This window comes from Scylla paramamosain, chromosome 40 (assembly GCF_035594125.1).
Source record: "Scylla paramamosain isolate STU-SP2022 chromosome 40, ASM3559412v1, whole genome shotgun sequence".
Classification (NCBI taxonomy): Eukaryota; Metazoa; Arthropoda; class Malacostraca; order Decapoda; family Portunidae; genus Scylla; species Scylla paramamosain.
The window spans coordinates 7,363,781-7,381,961 of record NC_087190.1 but is presented as its reverse complement, the minus strand read 5'-3'; the positions used below and the strand labels follow the sequence as shown (position 1 = coordinate 7,381,961).

General features: G+C 41.0%; 1 protein-coding gene across 1 annotated transcript in view; it reads right to left on the bottom strand.

The window, feature by feature from the left end:
* LOC135092382 (luciferin 4-monooxygenase-like) overlaps positions 1-18,181 on the bottom strand; it is a 74,547-nt gene that overhangs the window by 31,580 nt on the left and 24,786 nt on the right. The window contains exons 3-4 of the mRNA XM_063990841.1: positions 13,990-14,186; positions 3,147-3,268 (exon numbers count right to left, since the gene is read on the bottom strand). Of these exons, the coding sequence (XP_063846911.1) occupies positions 3,147-3,268; positions 13,990-14,186 (319 nt within the window). The remainder of the gene's footprint in view (positions 1-3,146; positions 3,269-13,989; positions 14,187-18,181) is intronic.

The window sequence follows — 18,181 nt, the reverse complement described above, 5'->3', positions numbered from 1 at the left end:
ACTACTGCTTCCGTGTCAGAGACCCGTCTTTGTGTGCTGAGCGCATAACAGAGGTGATAGTGTCTGGCATGGAGGCGTACATTCCTCACTCTTTTTCTCGTCCTAAACCTTCTAAACCTTGGTTTAACACAGCTTGTTCTCGTGCTATACATGATAGAGAGGTGGCCCACAAAAGGTATTTAAGCCTTCCATCACCAGAATCTCATGCACTTTATATTTCTGCCCGGAACCATGCCAAGTCTGTTCTCCAACAAGCCAAAAACTCCTTCATTAACAGAAAAATGTCAAAACCTTTCAAGATCTAACTCCCCTCGTGATTTCTGGCATCTAGCCAAAAAATATCTCCAATAACTTTGCTTCTTCTTCTTTCCCTCCTCTACTTCAACCAGATGGCGCCACTGCTATCACATCTATTTCTAAAGCTGAACTCTTTGCTCAAACCTTTGCTAAAAACTCTACCTTGGACGATTCTGGGCTTGTTCCTCCCTCTCCTCCACCCTCTGACTACTTCATGCCACCTATTAAAATTCTTCGCAATGATGTTATCCATGCCCTCGCTGGCCTAAACCCTCGGAAGGCTTATGGACCTGATGGGGTCCCTCCTATTGTTCTCCGAAACTGTGCCTCCGTGCTTGCACCTTGCCTAGTCAAACTCTTCCAGCTCTGTCTGTCAACATCTACCTTTCCTTCTTGCTGGAAGTTTGCCTACATTCAACCTGTTCCTAAAAAGGGTGACCGCTCTAATCCCTCAAACTACCGTCCTATTGCTTATCTAAAGTTTTTGAATCTATCCTCAACAGGAAGATTCTTAAACATCTATCACTTCACAACCTTCTATCTGATCGCCAGTATGGGTTCCGTCAAGGCCGCTCTACTGGTGATCTTCTGGCTTTCCTTACTGAGTCTTGGTCATCCTCTTTTAGAGATTTTGGTGAAACTTTTGCTGTTGCCTTGGACATATCAAAAGCCTTTGATAGAGTCTGGCACAAAGCTTTGATTTCCAAACTACCCTCCTACGGTTTCTATCCTTCTCTCTGTAACTTCATCTCAAGTTTCCTTTCTGACCGTTCTATTGCTGCTGTGGTAGACGGTCACTGTTCTTCTCCTAAATCTATTAACAGTGGTGTTCCTCAGGGTTCTGTCCTGTCACCCACTCTCTTCTTATTATTCATTAATGATCTTCTAAACCAAACTTCTTGTCCTATCCACTCCTACGCTGATGATACCACCCTGCACTTTTCCACGTCTTTTCATAGACGTCCAACCCTTCAGGAGGTAAACATTTCGCGCAGGGAAGCCACAGAACGCCTGACTTCTGATCTTTCTAAAATTTCTGATTGGGGCAGAGCAAACTTGGTATTGTTCAATGCCTCAAAAACTCAATTCCTCCATCTATCAACTCGACACAACCTTCCAGACAACTATCCCCTCTTCTTCAATGACACTCAACTGTCCCCCTCTTCTACACTGAACATCCTCGGTCTGTCCTTTACTTATAATCTGAACTGGAAACTTCACATCTCATCTCTAGCTAAAACAGCTTCTATGAAGTTAGGTGTTCTGGGGTGTCTCCGCCAGTTTTTCTCACCCTCCCAGCTGCTAACTCTGTACAAGGGCCTTAGCCGTCCATGTATGGAGTATGCTTCACATGTCTGGGGGGGTTCCACTCATACTGCTCTTCTAGACAGGGTGGAATCAAAAGCTTTTCGTCTCATCAACTCCTCTCCTCTAACTGACTGTCTTCAGCCTCTCTCTCACCGCTGCAATGTTGCATATCTAGCTGTCTTCTACCGCTATTTTCATGCTAACTGCTCTTCTGATCTTGCTAACTGCATGCCTCCCCTCCTTCCGCGGCTTCGCTGCACAGACTTTCTTCTTTCTCTCACCCCTATTCTGTCCACCTCTCTAATGCAAGAGTTAACCAGTATTCTCAATCATTCATCCCTTTCTCTGGTAAACTCTGGAACTCCCTGCCTGCTTCTGTATTTCCACCTTCCTATGACTTGGATTCCTTCAAGAGGGAGGTTTCAAGACACTTATCCACCAATTTTTGACCACTGCTTTGACCCTTTTATGGGACTGGCATTTCAGTGGGCATTTTTTTTTATTAGATTTTTGTTGCCCTTGGCCAGTATCCTTCCTACATAAAAAAAAAAAAAAAAAAACGTTCGGCAGGGCCGCAGGCCGGGCAAATCCCAGAAAGGACAAAGACTAAATGCTCAATTCAAACTGGTCAGACCATTGTCACCTTGTAACTTGATACAGGGCTTATTAATATGGGTTACAAGGTTCACTTTTCATTCATGCACCCTTTTTAACAACTGTCGTAACGCCAGGTCACAATGAGGTCGCCAGTTTGTTTCATCCACCTACAGACAAGGGAAATAGTCTAACAATTAACTCTCTCAGCTGTGAAAGGATCGACAACCACGTCTAGGGAGAAACAATTATAATGAGCAATATTACATATATAGTTGAGGTATAATATCCCCTTGGTGGAATACTGTTATAATGATCTCTTAATGTCGCGCTGCGCTGCTGAATACGTTGCGAACCGAGAAGAAAGGGAAGGAGGCGGAGGCCCACCCAGGCGAGCTGTTCCTGCAACACACAACTTACACGTTAACTTTTCACAAAATAAAGCGAAACACAGCATATGTGTATAGAGTATTTTCGACTTACAATTACTTGAACAATCATATCCTGAAGTATGTACCTTAACTCGCAGGACACTTGTATACTACTGTACTTGCACTTGATGTGAATAACGAACGAATGTCAGTAAACGGGTAATGATCTAGAGACATTTTGGGTCCCATGTGGTCTGGGTAACAACTATCTCGAGTACCAAACATTCTGAGGACTATTTGGTCTTAGGCTGATCTGTTTTGAGGATCATCTGATCTGAGGCCTACAAGTATATGACATATCATCTGCCTCGGTACCAAATGAGTGTAAACCGGATTACTTACCCTGAAGATTATTTCACCCTTATTATATCCCTTGCTACCATTTGAAGATTTTTTTTTTATCATATATCCTCTTGACCCACGCCCCTCTAAATGCTTTCCAGACCATAGTTTTGGCAACAGCTTTTTGCTGAACTGAATCAATTTCTAATTTTCGCTTTCACAACAATAACCTACTTGAACATTATCATCCTGGAAACTTCGTTGGAGTGTGAGATCATCACTCCTTTGCGTGGTCCTGTTGTGCCAGAAGAGAAGGGCATTCGTGCCACAGCACTGGCCGGATTTAGACCATCAAGCTGAGGAAAGATCAAGTTGATTATTAAGGATTCCTGCTTAGTGGTTCAGGTGGAATAATATTAATGAAAACAATCTGAGTTTGCATATATATATATATATATATATATATATATATATATATATATATATATATATATATATATATATATATATATATATATATATACATATGTAATGTTATCTTCAGCGAGATAATGTAATATAAAATGAAGAAAGTAGTAAGAATGAATGAGAAAAGAACAATGAACGGAGAAAGAGAAAGAGAAAGAGAGATGAGAAGAGAGATAGCCCAAGGATGAGACTTAGACGAGTCCTGGACCTGTAACCTGAAGCTCTTAAGATAATATCCACGCAGTTACTCATATTCCCCACATACTTACTTTATAACACACATACATACATACATAACACATACCTTACTTCCCATTACTTACTTATCCATACTTGCTTATCCATTCAATTTGAGTCTCGCCCAGTATTTAGTAGAAGAGTTGCTCTTGACAATAATAATTATTCATCGAGCCCCTCCAGTTTGATCATTAGAATTTTCAGAAGTAAAGTGTTCAGTTCGCGTGCAGGGAGCAGAGTGTGGGCGGGTATACGTATATATGTGTAATGTAAATTTGACCCAGTTCAGTGTGAGGACACCTAGTCCCACAACATAGCGTTGGTGGCTTCTCCCAGACCGAAAGTATGTCTGAGGAGATGAAATTCAAGTTGGAAATGAGAAGAATGGAGGTGGAGGAGGCTAGAGAGAAAAAGGAAAGAGAATTAAGAAGGCTCCAGTTGGAAGCTCAAGCCGATTGAAGGAGATTTGATGACTGAGGAGGCTAGAGAAGCCAGGAGGCTTGAAGTCGAGAGGGAAGCTAAGAGACTTCAGGTTGAGGAGAAAGGCAGATTACTTGAGGAGGAAAAGGAGACGAAGATGTATGAGAGGGAGGACGCTGAAAAAAATAGAATATTTGGGTTGGAAAAGAGTCGAATAGAAGTTAATACACCTCATGGCTTGAGGAGAGAAGGAGTTAAGGAGGATACAGTAGAAAGCCAGATGGTGAGGAGCTTGAAGTTGATTCTTGAGTTCGATGAAAAGAAGGTAACGGAGTAGTTTAGGAGATTTGAGAAGAAAGCTTTAGAATTTTATTGGCCATAGGATAGGTGGGTTGGCCTGGTGGCTGTCATGCCCGCTAGTGACCGCGAAGGCGTGGGTGGCATTAGCGGAGGACCTGCCAGTGTCTGATGTTGATTTCCTTCTGAGGAATGACCTGGCAGGTGGAAGAATCTGGCTGCATCTCCTGTACGCGGACGCCGACCCGGATGTGGAGGTTGCTGAGAGTGCTGATTCAGTTGTTCCTGTTGGTAGTCGCCCTAAGGCGAGGTGAGCACCTCGGCGTCTGGTGCCCCACGGGATCTGTGACTGCAATAAGGCAGCGCCACCACAAAAGGAGCGCAGTGTTTGTGTTGATATTGCAATGGGGGGCAGAGTGGCCAGAGGACTGTCCCGCTGCTGGCAAGGATTTTGACGAGCCAGAGTTAGATTCGTCTCTAAGTCAGTGTGCAGTAGTTGATTACAAAATAGCAGAGCCACCGCAAAAAACACCTGATTTTGGTGAGAGTGTTGCCAAGGGTGAGTCTGTAGTGATGAGTTTGGATTGTTTGTTTGATGGCTTGCCTCACCCTGTGAAGCCACTCAGAGGTGGCACTCAGGCGGAGTTGTCACCTGGTGTTGAGGCTGTGGACGTCGGTACTCAGTCTGGGTCCCATCAAGTTGTGTTTGGTGTGTCATTGGGCGCTGCCGAGGGCGGGGAGGTGGGAGTTTCTTCCACTGCAGGGAGTACCGGAAGCAGAGAGCAGGCTGCTCCCCTTCCGGGACCAGACACGGAGGGTGTTTGCTTACGTGGCGAGCCACCGTTGCTGGCACCTGCTGCGACAGCTATCAGTGTAGTTAAGGAGGGTTCTGACCCTTGTGTGTGTGCTGCTCCACTGTGTGCCAAGGCAGGAGTGAATGGCAAGGAAGTATTTACAATACTGTAAATAGCCGGCGGAGAGGAGGACAGAGGTTTGGAGCTCCACTTTGATGTGCCATCCGCAATTAATGAGGCACTGGTGCTAGAAGCACGTAGCGGTCTGGTGTTTAGCCGTTTTGGAGTCAGGTCGACTCAGGAGCGTTTGGTGCAGTTTTGGTGGTCCGGTGTGACCACGTTTGTTGGGCGTAACCGCGCGGGTCAGGCTGTTAAGCCTGTTGTCCGAGGCCTCTATCAGTCGTGTTTCCTCTAGTGTAGGGGTGATTAATGATTCCTCCTTCCGGGGCGAATTGTGATATTTTTGACGCGAGCGTTACAGTGCCGCGTCGGGAGGCAGCGCTGTGTAAGGTTGCTGCTCAGGAGGCACCTTCAGTGTTTTTGAGGGTTGCCTGTGGCCGAGCTGTTGTTTATGATTGTCAGGTGCTGGGCCCGAGATATGTAGTATGTGTTGATGGATGTCGGCATCGACGGGCCGGCGGGAGGAATGAGGCGTAATAGTGTTGTGCCTGACAGTAAGACACAGGCTTGGTGGTGTGACACCCAGGAAGAAGTATATTGTTTAGTCGACAGCGGCACAAGAGCGCCTCTGAATTTTGCCATGAAATTGGCATTTTCATTTTGTCAGTTTTATGGGTGTGGCACGAAGGCTCCACGGAGCCAGGAGTGGGCAAGTGGGAGTAATGATGTGGTCAGTGCGGGCCCGAGTGAAAGTATTTTTTGGCCGGGATGTATTTTGACTGGCCTTGCTGTGATGTTGCACCAGGACACTACAGTCCCTGGTTGACTCATTGTGTGTTGCAAAGAAGAAGGGATGTCAGTATTACATGGTGACTCTGAAGCTTGTACCGTGTGGAGAAAATACAGATGGAGCAAAGTGTATGAAGTGAGGAGGAGAGGTGAGAGTAGATGTAGAAGTAGAGAAGGCAGAGAACAGAGATGACGACGGAGACGGAGGAGTGACCAGAGTCACAGAGTTGGCGCAGCCATAGTTGCTGGACAAAAGAGATGAATAAAATACCCTGCGGAAGTAAAACTGCACGCCAAAGTAGCCGTGAAGACCTGGTATAGTACCAGAGACGGGTCTGGGAAGAGTAAGAAGAGGAGAAAGAAGAAGCGGCATTTCAAGTTGAAGGGCGCCTCCTTTGGGTTAAGTGTTTTTTAAATTATTTCCCTTGTCTGTAGGTCGGTAAAACAGACTGCCGACCTCAATTAGTGTAACCTGGTTTTACGACCGTTATGGAAAGGGTGCAGGAGTCACAAGGGACCCTGTACATACACCTGTCTTTGAGCCCTGCACTGAGTCCACGCAGGAGGTGGTTCAGGAAAGCTAGTCCAGATGTGGCAGCTTTGGGAAGTCAGCTTTGGGAATTGTGGTCCTAACACACACACACACACACACACACACACACACACACACACACACACACACATACATATATATATATATATATATATATATATATATATATATATATATATATATATATATATATATATATATATATATATATATATATATATTAAGCACTTGTGTTGCCATTTTATAATTGTGAATGTGCAATGAACGTCGTGGAAGAGCACCTATTAAAGAAATGTTTCGTTAGAGGACAGAAATCACAAACAAAAAAAAGCAACAATATAGATTTTTTTTTTATAAGAGGCACTGGCTCGGAGCAACAGATAACACTCACACGAAAAAAAGAGTGCCAACCCTTAAATTTGAAAAGGTTCATCCAAAATTGGAGGATAATTGTCTTGAAACCTCCCTCTTGAAAGACTTCAGGTCATAAAAAGGATGAAATAAAAAAGCAGACAGGAAGTTCCACATTATATCAGAAAAAAAAAATATTGAATGATTGGGAATGCTATCTTCTGACCATTTTGAATTGAACGTTTAGGCGTTGTCTTTGAGGATTCCCCGGCCTGCAGTGTTGCCACACTTATACCAAGACATACCTCATGTCAGATATTTCCTACCTCAAAATTAAGTGGTGTTGTAGTATATATACACTGTGATGCTCTAAAATAGACAAGTTAGTGTAATATTTTTTTTTTTTTATGATACTTGCATTTTATTTATTTATTTAATTTTTTTTTGCAAACGCCACGATATTTGGCAACGTTTCCTCCAGGCGTTCTCACGTCTCCATGGATGACCGAGTGAGGTCACATGATCAGAGTGAGCGTGTTAATCGATGGTCACTTCCTCTCGCCCCGCCAGCCAGGATGGAAGCTACCTCCCACATTCTCTCTCTTGTTACCTCCACAGCTGAGAAAAAGAGCTTACTTATTCAGTAAATAAGCATTTTTTGGAAAAAAAAAGCTAATAGCGGGTCATTACATGACCCCTCAAGAACTGTTGCCTTAACAGCTAAAACCACCAACGTTCCTTGACTGTTACCTCGATGGTGGTGTGGAAAAAAGTCTTAACTAAAGAATAAAAATATAACATCATAGTTTAAGGGAAATATCATGTCTTAAAGGAAACCTATCACATTTAAACGAAATTAACAACGGAGAGAGAGAGAGAGAGAGAGAGAGAGAGAGAGAGAGAGAGAGAGAGAGAGAGAGAGAGAGAGAGAGAGAGAGAGAGAGAAACAGTTTTGACTGACTGACAGGCAGAGAGAGAGAGAGGTGGTGTGGGGAGAGTGAAGTTATTAGCGACACATAAGCTCTAATCTGATAATTGCCCAGTACAAGGTCTGGCGGCGTCACAAGCTGGAGAATCCCCAGAAAGCACAACGCCTAAACGCTGAATTCAAAATGGTCAGACCATAGTTAACCTTTGCATGAGAGAGATGGACAGAATGGGAGTGACCGTAGGACATCTTGCGCGACTAGGTCACGAGAGGATGGGAGGCATGCAGCTGGAAATGTCAGAAGAGCAGTTAGTGTGAAAATGGCGGTAGAAGATAGCAAGATATGCAATATTGCGGCGATGAGAGAGGCAGAAGACAGTCACTTATAGAAGAGGAGTTGATAAGAGGAAAAGCTTTTGATTCCAACCTGTCTAGAAGATAGGTATGAGTGGGCACCCCCTAAACATGTGAAGTGTGCTCCATATATGGCCAGATAAAGCTCCTCTACAAAATTATCAGATAAGGGGATGAAAAAAAAAAAATGGTGGAGATGACTCAGAAAGGCTAATTTCATAAAAGCTTTGACCAGACATGGAGTTGTGATGTTTCTAGTTTAGATTACTAGCAAAGGACAGAATTATAGTGTTCAGTTTAGAATGGGGGACAGTTGAGTGTCATTGAAGAGGGAATAGTTACTGGGAAAGCTGTGTCGAGGTGATTGATGGAAGAACTGAGTTTTTGGAGCATTGAACAACAAAACATTTGTCCTAAGCCAGAAATTATAGAGAGCTCGGAAGTCAGGCGTTCTCTGACTTCCTTGAGTGATTTTTTTTTATCTATTTATTTATTTATTTTTTTATTTATGACGGCTTTATTTTTTAATGTAGGAAGGATACTGGCCAAGGGCAACAAAAATCTAATAAAAAAAATGCCCACTGAAATGCCAGTCCCATAAAAGGGTCAAAGCAGTGGTCAAAAATTGGTGGATAAGTGTCTTGAAACCTCTCTCTTGAAGGAATTCAAGTCGTAGGAAGGTGGAAATACAGAAGCAGGCAGGGAGTTCCAGAGTTTACCAGAGAAAGGGATGAATGATGAATGGTTAACTCTTGCGTTAGAGAGGTGGACAGAATAGGGGTGAGAGAAAGAAGAAAGTCTTGTGCAGCGAGGCCGCGGAAGGAGGGGAGGCATGCAGTTAGCAAGATTAGAAGAACAGTTAGCATGAAAATAACGGTAGAAGACAGCTAGATATGCAACATTGCGGCGGTGAGAGAGAGGCTGAAGACAGTCAGTTAGAGGAGAGGAGTTGATGAGACGAAAAGCTTTTGATTCCACCCTGTCTAGAAGAGCAGTATGAGTGGAACCCCCCCAGACATGTGAAGCATACTCCATACATGGACGGATAAGGCCCTTGTACAGAGTTAGCAGCTGGGAGGGTGAGAAAAACTGGCAGAGACGTCTCAGAACACCTAACTTCATAGAAGCTGTTTTAGCTAGAGATGAGATGTGAAGTTTCCAGTTCAGATTATAAGTAAAGGACAGACCGAGGATGTTCAGTGTAGAAGAGGGGGACAGTTGAGTGTCATTGAAGAAGAGGGGATAGTTGTCTGGAAGGTTGTGTCGAGTTGATAGATGGAGGAATTGAGTTTTTGAGGCATTGAACAATACCAAGTCTGCCCCAATCAAAAATTTTAGAAAGATCAGAAGTCAGGCGTTCTGTGGCTTCCCTGCGTGATATGTTTACCTCCTGAAGGGTTGGACGTCTATGAAAAGACGTGGAAAAGTGCAGGGTGGTATCATCAGCGTAGGAGTGGATAGGACAAGAAGTTTGGTTTAGAAGATCATTAATGAATAATAAGAACAGAGTGGGTGACAGAACAGAACCCTGAGGAACACCACTGTTAATAGATTTAGGAGAAGAACAGTGACCGTCTACCACAGCAGCAATAGAACGGTCAGAAAGGAAACTTGAGATTAAGTTACAGAGAGAAGGATAGAAACCGTAGGAGAGTAGTTTGGAAATCAAAGCTTTGTGCCAGACTCTATCAAAGGCTTTTGATATGTCCAAGGCAACAGCAAAAGTTTCACCAAAATCTCTAAAAGAGGATGACCAAGACTCAGTAAGGAAAGCCAGAAGATCACCAGTAGAGCGGCCTTGACGGAACCCATACTGGCGATCAGATAGAAGGTTGTGAAGTGATAGATGTTTAAGAATCTTCCTGTTGAGGATAGATTAAAAAACTTTAGATAAGCAGGAAATTAAAGCAATAGGACGGTAGTTTGAGGGATTAGAGCGGTCACCCTTTTTAGGAACAGGTTGAATGTAGGCAAACTTCCAGCAAGAAGGAAAGGTAGATGTTGACAGACAGAGCTGAAAGAGTTTGACTAGGCAAGGTGCAAGCACGGAGGCACAGTTTCGGAGAACAATAGGAGGGGCCCCATCAGGTCCATAAGCCTTCCGAGGGTTTAGGCCAGCGAGGGCATGGAAAACATCATTGCGAAGAATTTTAATAGGTGGCATGAAGTAATCAGAGGGTGGAGGAGAGGGAGGATCAAGCCCAGAATCGTCCAAGGTAGAGTTTTTAGCAAAGGTTTGAGCAAAGAGTTCATCTTTAGAAATAGATGTGATAGCAGTGGTGAGATCTCGTTGAAGTAGAGGAGGGAAAGAAGAAGAAGCAAAGTTATTGGAGATATTTTTGGCTAGATGCCAGAAATCACGAGGGGAGTTAGATCTTGAAAGGTTTTGACATTTTCTGTTAATGAAGGAGTTTTTGGCTAGTTGGAGAACAGACTTGGCATGGTTCCGGGCAGAAATATAAAGTGCATGAGATTCTGGTCATGGAAGGCTTAAGTACCTTTTGTGGGCCACCTCTCTATCATGTATAGCACGAGAACAAGCTGTGTTAAACCAAGGTTGAGAAGGTTTAGGACGAGAAAAAGAGTGAGGAATGTACGCCTCCATGCCAGACACTATCATCTCTGTTATGCGCTCAGCACACAAAGACGGGTCTCTGACACGGAAGCAGTAGTTATTCCTAGGAAAATCAGCAAAATACCTCCTCAGGTCCCCCCAACTAGCAGAGGCAAAACGCCAGAGGCACCTTCGCTTAGGGGGATCCTGAAGAGGGATTGGAGTGATAGGGCAAGATAAAGATATGAGATTGTGATCGGAGGAGCCCAACGGAGAAGAAAGAGTGACAGCATAAGCAGAAGGATTAGAGGTCAGGAAAAGGTCAAGAATGTTGGGCGTATCTCCAAGACGGTCAGGAATACGAGTAGGGTTTTGCACCAATTGCTCTAGGTCATGGAGGATAGCAAAGTTGTAGGCTAGTTCACCAGGCTTGGATGTCTACGTAAAGACTTGAAAAGAGCAGGGTGGTATCATCAGCATAGGAGTGGATAGGACAAAAAGTTTGGCTTAGAACATCATTAATGAATGATAAAATTGGTGAAAGAACAGAGCCCTGAGGAACAACACCACTAATATAGTCAAGAGAAGAACAGTAAGCACACCAGCAACAGAACGGTCAGAAAGGGAACTTGAGGTCAAAGCTTTGTACTAGACTACCAAATGCCTTTGTTATGTCTAAGACAACAGCGAATTTCGCTGATCAAAATTCACCAGTAGAGCGGTCACAAGAGAACCCATGCCGGCGATCAGATATAAGATCGTGAACTAACCAATATTTAAGAATCTTACTGTCGAAGATAGATTAAAAACTTGAGAGGCATGAAATTAAAGCAATAGGACGGTAATATGAGGGATGAAAGCGGTTACCCTTTTTTGGAACAAGCTGAATGTAGGCAAACTTCCTGCTAGAAAGAAAGGTAGATGTTGACATAGTTGGAAGAGTTTGACTAAGCAAGGTACAAGCATGGAGGCACAGTTCGAAGAACAATTAGAGGAACTCCATCAGTAAGCCATCCGAGGTTTAAGGCCAGCGAGGGCATGGAAAATCTTAATGGGAGACGTTAAGTAATCAAAGGATATAAGAGAGAGACGAACATGCCTTAAATCATTCAAGGCAGAGTTTTTTTTTTTTTTTTGTTTAAGCAAAGGTTTGAGCAAAGAGCGCAGCTTTAGAGATAGATGATATGGCAGTGATATTATCAAGTTGAAATAGAGCTGGGATTCTCAACCTTTCCTTCATCATTATCCTCCTCGGCTTGATGTATTTCTCCATTACATAAAAAAAAAAAAAAAAATTCCTCTCTTCCTAACACACACACACACACACACACACACACACACACACATTCTTAACATTCTCTCTCTCTCTCTCTCTCTCTCTCTCTCTCTCTCTCTCTCTCTCTCTCTCTCTCTCTCTCTCTCTCTCTCTCTCTCTCTCTTATTTTACAAAATGAAATTTAATTGAATTATTATTTCAATTCTCAGGTATATCAGATATCTACACCCGGTCATGTATTTTTTTTTTTTAATCCTAAGAGGTAAATTTACCCCTGATTAAGAAACACTGAAATAGAGGGTGGAAAGATGAAGAAAAGTTGTTGGAAATATTTTTGGCTTGGTGCCAGAAGTCACGAGGAGAGTTAAATCGAGAAATATTTTGACATATTCTATTGATAAAGGAGTGTTTGGCTACTTGAAGAACACACTTGGTATGATTTAGGAAGCGCATGAAATTCAGGTAATGGAAAGCTGAAATACTGTTTTTGGGTCGTCACTCTATCACATACAGCACGACAAAAGATTGAGTTAAACCAATGCTGGAAAGTATAGAGGGAAAGGAAGAGTGAGGAATGTAGGTACGCTTCCATGCCAGACACCATCACTTCTGTTATTTGCTCAGCACACAGAAAAGGGTCTCTGAAACAGAAGCAGTAATCATTCCAAGGAAAATCAGAATACCTTCTCAGATTGCCCAATTAGCACAGGCAAAACTATAGAGGCAACTCCGCTTTGAGGGATCCTGAGGAGGAATTGCAACGACAGGACTATTGAGATCGTGATCGGAGGAATCCCACGAAGACAGTGTGACAACATTAGCAGAAGGATAAAAGGTTGGGAAGCGGTCAAGAATGTTGGGACTATCTTCAAGACGATCAGAAAAATGAGGAGGATGTTGCATTAATTACAAGGCCAGGCTTGGTGTAATTTTGGACATAAAAATGAAATGGCATTAATTTCAGGTGTTAGCTTATGGTACCGTTTGTGTGCCTTCTCTGTCCTGAAGAGCAGGATTAAATGAACCAAGGTTTACGAGTTTGGGGATTAGAGGATGCAGAATGTATGTGGTTGTCCAAGGACAACCACATGTTGTGTGTTCCGCACAGAGATGGATCTCTGATATGGAAGTAAGAAGACCTGAGACGGTATAATTTTTTTTCTCATAACTGACAGTCATAAGAAAAAAAAATATACCGTCTCAGGTCTTCTTACTAAGCTGAGAGGTAACGAAATGCATCAGCTTCGGTGGGTCAAGGTGTGAGACAGGAGTGATACCTACATGGTTGTTTAAGTCTATGGATGATGCAGTAAGTTTAAGTGAGAAGGAAAGTTATGTGGAAATTCCATGGAAGAGCATGATGTATTATGATAGTAGAGTGTGGAACCTCAAACGGAATATGGGAGCAGAAGAGAAGCGGTGACTTAATGTAAAAGAAATGAGGCCTCTGAGGGCATGTGGAGTAAGTTCGAGTTACGTGTGAGGAAAGATGAAGTACAGAGAAAAACTTGTGTGGAAAACATTTATACCATTAGTAACACAAGCAATGTAAATACGTTTTTTTGATAATGAAAAAAAAAAAGGATGTATATACATATATTTTTGATACCTCTTTACATAAAGAAAGCATATTTTTGATGACTCTTTCCATAAAAGAAAGGGAACTTATTGTTTTAACTGCGTCATGTTCAGACTGGCGGTGCAATACATATTAAAAGATAATTATTATCGCTTGCCAGTTAATTGCAATCGTATATGTAACACGGAATACATTTCAATGAAACATAACTTTGAAGAAAAAGCTTTCTTAAAAGTATTTTCCTAATTAGCATAATTCAGGTTTTTGGGATTCAAATTCTGTCATGACAAAAACAATAAAAAAATAAAATGCACCAATTACAACCTGCTCCAGTATATAGTACTGTTTCCACAGTACCTGAGTGACTGGAGGTATCGGAGCATGGCCCACAAGGTCTTCAATGGCTGGCCTGTCCACGGCGCCGCCAATCACCCACACCTTCTTCAGGGTATTTGGTGGCAGGAGGGAAAAGACGGCTTCAGCCTGGTCTAGCAGCTCAGCGTGTACTATTGCCCAACTAGCACCGCTTAGCCGCATGGCGTGCATCATGCCCTCTGTGTGAGTAGATTTATTACTCAACAAATCGTTACATTGCTAGAGTATCGCGTAATTATATACAATCCTCCTAATAAAAGGAAATAAATAAATGCTTAATTTGTAGGCCACTGCTGTTGCTCCCGTTGGTTCTACTGCTGGTCCTCTTGGTTCTTGATTGTAGTGCAGGAATCTTGGCGACCCTCCTGGCACTTGTTGTTAATGATGGCATCTCTTGGTAAGGTGAAGAAGATTGCTTTTTGGCATTGGCATGGGGGTGGGGATTAGTTTTAGAAGTACAAAATATAGATTGAAAAATAAAAGTAGGCGGACAAGCCGCCTTGCTACCTTGTTACTTTTTCCCCCGTTGTCTTGTTGGTATTCTGGCGTTTGGTGTGTCATTGCTTGTTTCAGCCATATGTTTCACGCGGCGAGTGTTCATGGTGCCCGCCGTCGGGCCCGCTAGGACCACTCACCCATGTCACTCCTTCACTGCTTAACGCGAAAGCGGGCATCTTCCGTCTCATTTCTTGTATTCACAAAAAAATGTTACTACTTTCACATGACTAAGTACGTATACAGCATTATACTTTTGTATGGAATGTATAGATACGTTGATGTGCAATTACAAGTTATACATGTAGAATAAGGAATGGAAACTTACTGACACAAGCAATGTAAGTAAAATTCATAATAATAATAATGGGAAGTAATAGTAAGAAGTGATAACAATTCTTGTTTATAATGTATTGGTAAAAGAATAATTTTAATGAAAACAACAATGTATAGAATATATACACTATTCAAATAATTATATACAATGAAAAATAATATGACATCAGTATGATATAATGTATATGGTATATTTGTAGGTAATAGGTCGGTTATAACATGTTCTATAAAAATAAATTAGTCAGTCATGAAAAACGGCAAACCATGAAAAAAGATTAACTTTTAAGAGGTTACTACAAATTAGTTACTTTTCGGTGTTCCCGGACTTTGACTTCGGTAAGTCCATCATCTGGCATACACACATTGGTATTGTTGTATTTGTCGTGTCTGGGATGTGAGTGGTACAAAATTCGTTTTTCAGTGTTTCTGCTTCTAATATGAAAATTAATTAAGTTGTAAATTTCATCTCGACTTTCCAGTAAACCTGGAAAACATTATTTGAGGAACTTATTTACAAAGATGGGTTTGCGTTTCAATGAAAGCTTACCAACAGTTAGGCATAAAGAGTCATTACCAATAATAAATAAACTGTTCTTCATGAATAAATAAGTAAATAAAATAAATAAATAAATAAATGAATAAATAAAAATAAGTGTGTCTTAATATAGTACCGATGTCCTGACTACTAGTCGGGGTTTTCTCGGGGACCTTGTCGCTTTCCAGTTCCCCACCCATTGCAAACACGAGCTAGTGACTCGGTGCCGCTCCCAAGCCCGGATGACAAACACTATTAAGAAGTTTGAATATATATATATATATATATATATATATATATATATATATATATATATATATATATATATATATATATATATATATATATATATATATATATATATATATATCAGGGACGTGCCGTTTGGGTAGGCAAGGCAGGCAAGTGCTTAACCTGAATAAAATAGATCAGCTACATTCTCCTTCTGTGCCACAATATGCATCTTTCCAGCAAAATTATGACGGTTTCTCTGATTATTATGCATAAATGCAAAATATTTTATATTTCCTGAAAATTAGGTAGGTATCATTCGTTCCTGCCTTTAAATTTCAGTATTTAAGCTACGCTTAGTAGTGGGGTCGCCCACGTGCTGCATGCACCCCTTCAATGCCGTTTTCTTTATGCCCCATATAGGCAGAATCAAATCTGCCTTCCATTCAGTCGCTTGCCTTCTCCCGTGGATTAGTGTTGCATACCTTTGCTGTCCTTATTTCCTTATTGTTATTTATTTATTTATTTATTCATAGTTCTACCTTATTTACAGTTATATACCTTTTTTTTCCCCTTTCAACAATGGATAGTGAATATCTGAAGACCTTTTGAAAACTAACTTATGAAGAAGAGACATTAAAAAAAAAAAAAAAACGGCAGACCAACACCAGAGCTTAAGGAGCTAAAACAGCAGAAAGGGACAAAAGTTATTAAACTGTTTCAAACTGCTTGGTACAGTAAGAAAGAGTGGTTGTGTGGCTGCACTACTACAAAAAGGCTCTTTTGTTTCCCATGTTTGCTATTTTCTGTATCTAGTGGAAGCGTATGGGTAAAAGAAGGATATCGTGATTTGAATAATTTGCCCAATGCTTTAAATAAACATTAACGATCAGCTACACATTACGAAAACCAAATATCACTGAAAACATTTGGAACTACACGAGTTGACTTGCTATTAGATAAACAGAAGTTTGTCAGCATTGAAATTTACAATAAAAAGGTTAAAGAACAGATATATCAAAAAAAAAGAAAAAAAGATTTGTGCTACTTGTTTTCAGATTAAACAAGAACTTGCTTTCCGCGGTGATAATGAACAAAAATCATCGTTAAATCGTGGAAACTATGTCGAGTTTACGAACTACACTGCAAAATTTGATGAAAAATTGGCACAACATTTACAGATTTTTTTTTTTTTTTTTTTCTGGCCTTTCTAATAAGATACAAAATTATTTGATTGAAGCAGTAGGCATGATTGTAGAAAACAGCAGAGAAGAAATCGCACTAGCCTCATTCATTGCTATAATAGTGGATGAAACAACAGACATTTCATGTACAGTGCTCTACAGTATTGAGGTACGTGTTAGATTCTGATATCAAAGAAGTATTTATAGGATTTGACATCCTGAAAGACAGAACTGTTAGAGGTGTAACAGAGTGCATATTTAAAAATTTGAATAATTACGACTGTGTTGAGAAACTTGTAGCTCAGACGTACGATGGGGCAATGGTGATGGCATACCATTTAAATGGTGTTCAAATTAAAGTAAGAGAAAAGGCACCAGCAGCTTTATTTACCCACTGCTATGCTCATGTTATTATTTTTTTTTCTCTCTCAATCATCAAAATTCATACCTGAATGTACAAGCTTTTTGAAGACCAGTGAGGCACTACAAAACGAACGCAATCTTTTGATGAGATAGTGAGAAAACGCATTCCAAAGGCAGCACCGAGATGGAGTTCAAATTCAGAACTAATCCAGACAATTTTACAATACACTGTTCATACTGTTGAATAGCTTGCAATCCTGTCTTGTGGGATCCAGATACTTTAGTGAGAAGCAATGGGTTTTATGAGTGGCTAACAAAAGACTCAACGTACTATCTTCTGATGGTTTATAACGAAATTTCATTAAAACTGACACTCTTTTCAATGTTTTACAAACCAATATGACAAATATTCCATACTGCAGTGAGACGATTAATGGAATAAATTTACTGGAGGATCTGCACAAAAATTTCAAGGAATTGTACGTAAAGTTTGAAAAAAAAAATGTAGAGAAAAAAAACTTGAGTCAAAATCTCGTACGACAAGTTCAGTTAAAGAAGAAAGAATGAGACTATTTGGTGTAATTTTGGATGACATACTGAAGAACATGAAGGCAAGATTTGCTGATTTCAGAAACATAAAGTTAATTTCATTAGTTCACAAATAACAAGTCTCAAAATCTTGCTTGTCAAGTTGATTCAGATGTATTTGAAAGTTTAGAAAAGAACTACGGGAACTTTTTCGACATCATAAGACTAAAAGCGGATTTTAGCTGCTATAATGCACAGGTGCTTCAAGATAAGTCCGCTACAAATTTGCTTGATTTTATATTTGAAAATGAACTGACTCAAACATTCCCAAAAGCTGTGAAGTTGATGCAATTAATTTTGACAATTCCTGCTACAACTGTTTCTGTGGAGAGGTCATTTTCTGCTTTGGAAAGAATCAAGACTTACACTAGAAATAGAATGACAAATCAAAGACTTTCGTAACTTACTTTAATATCCATTCAAAAGGAAAGGTCATCAAAAT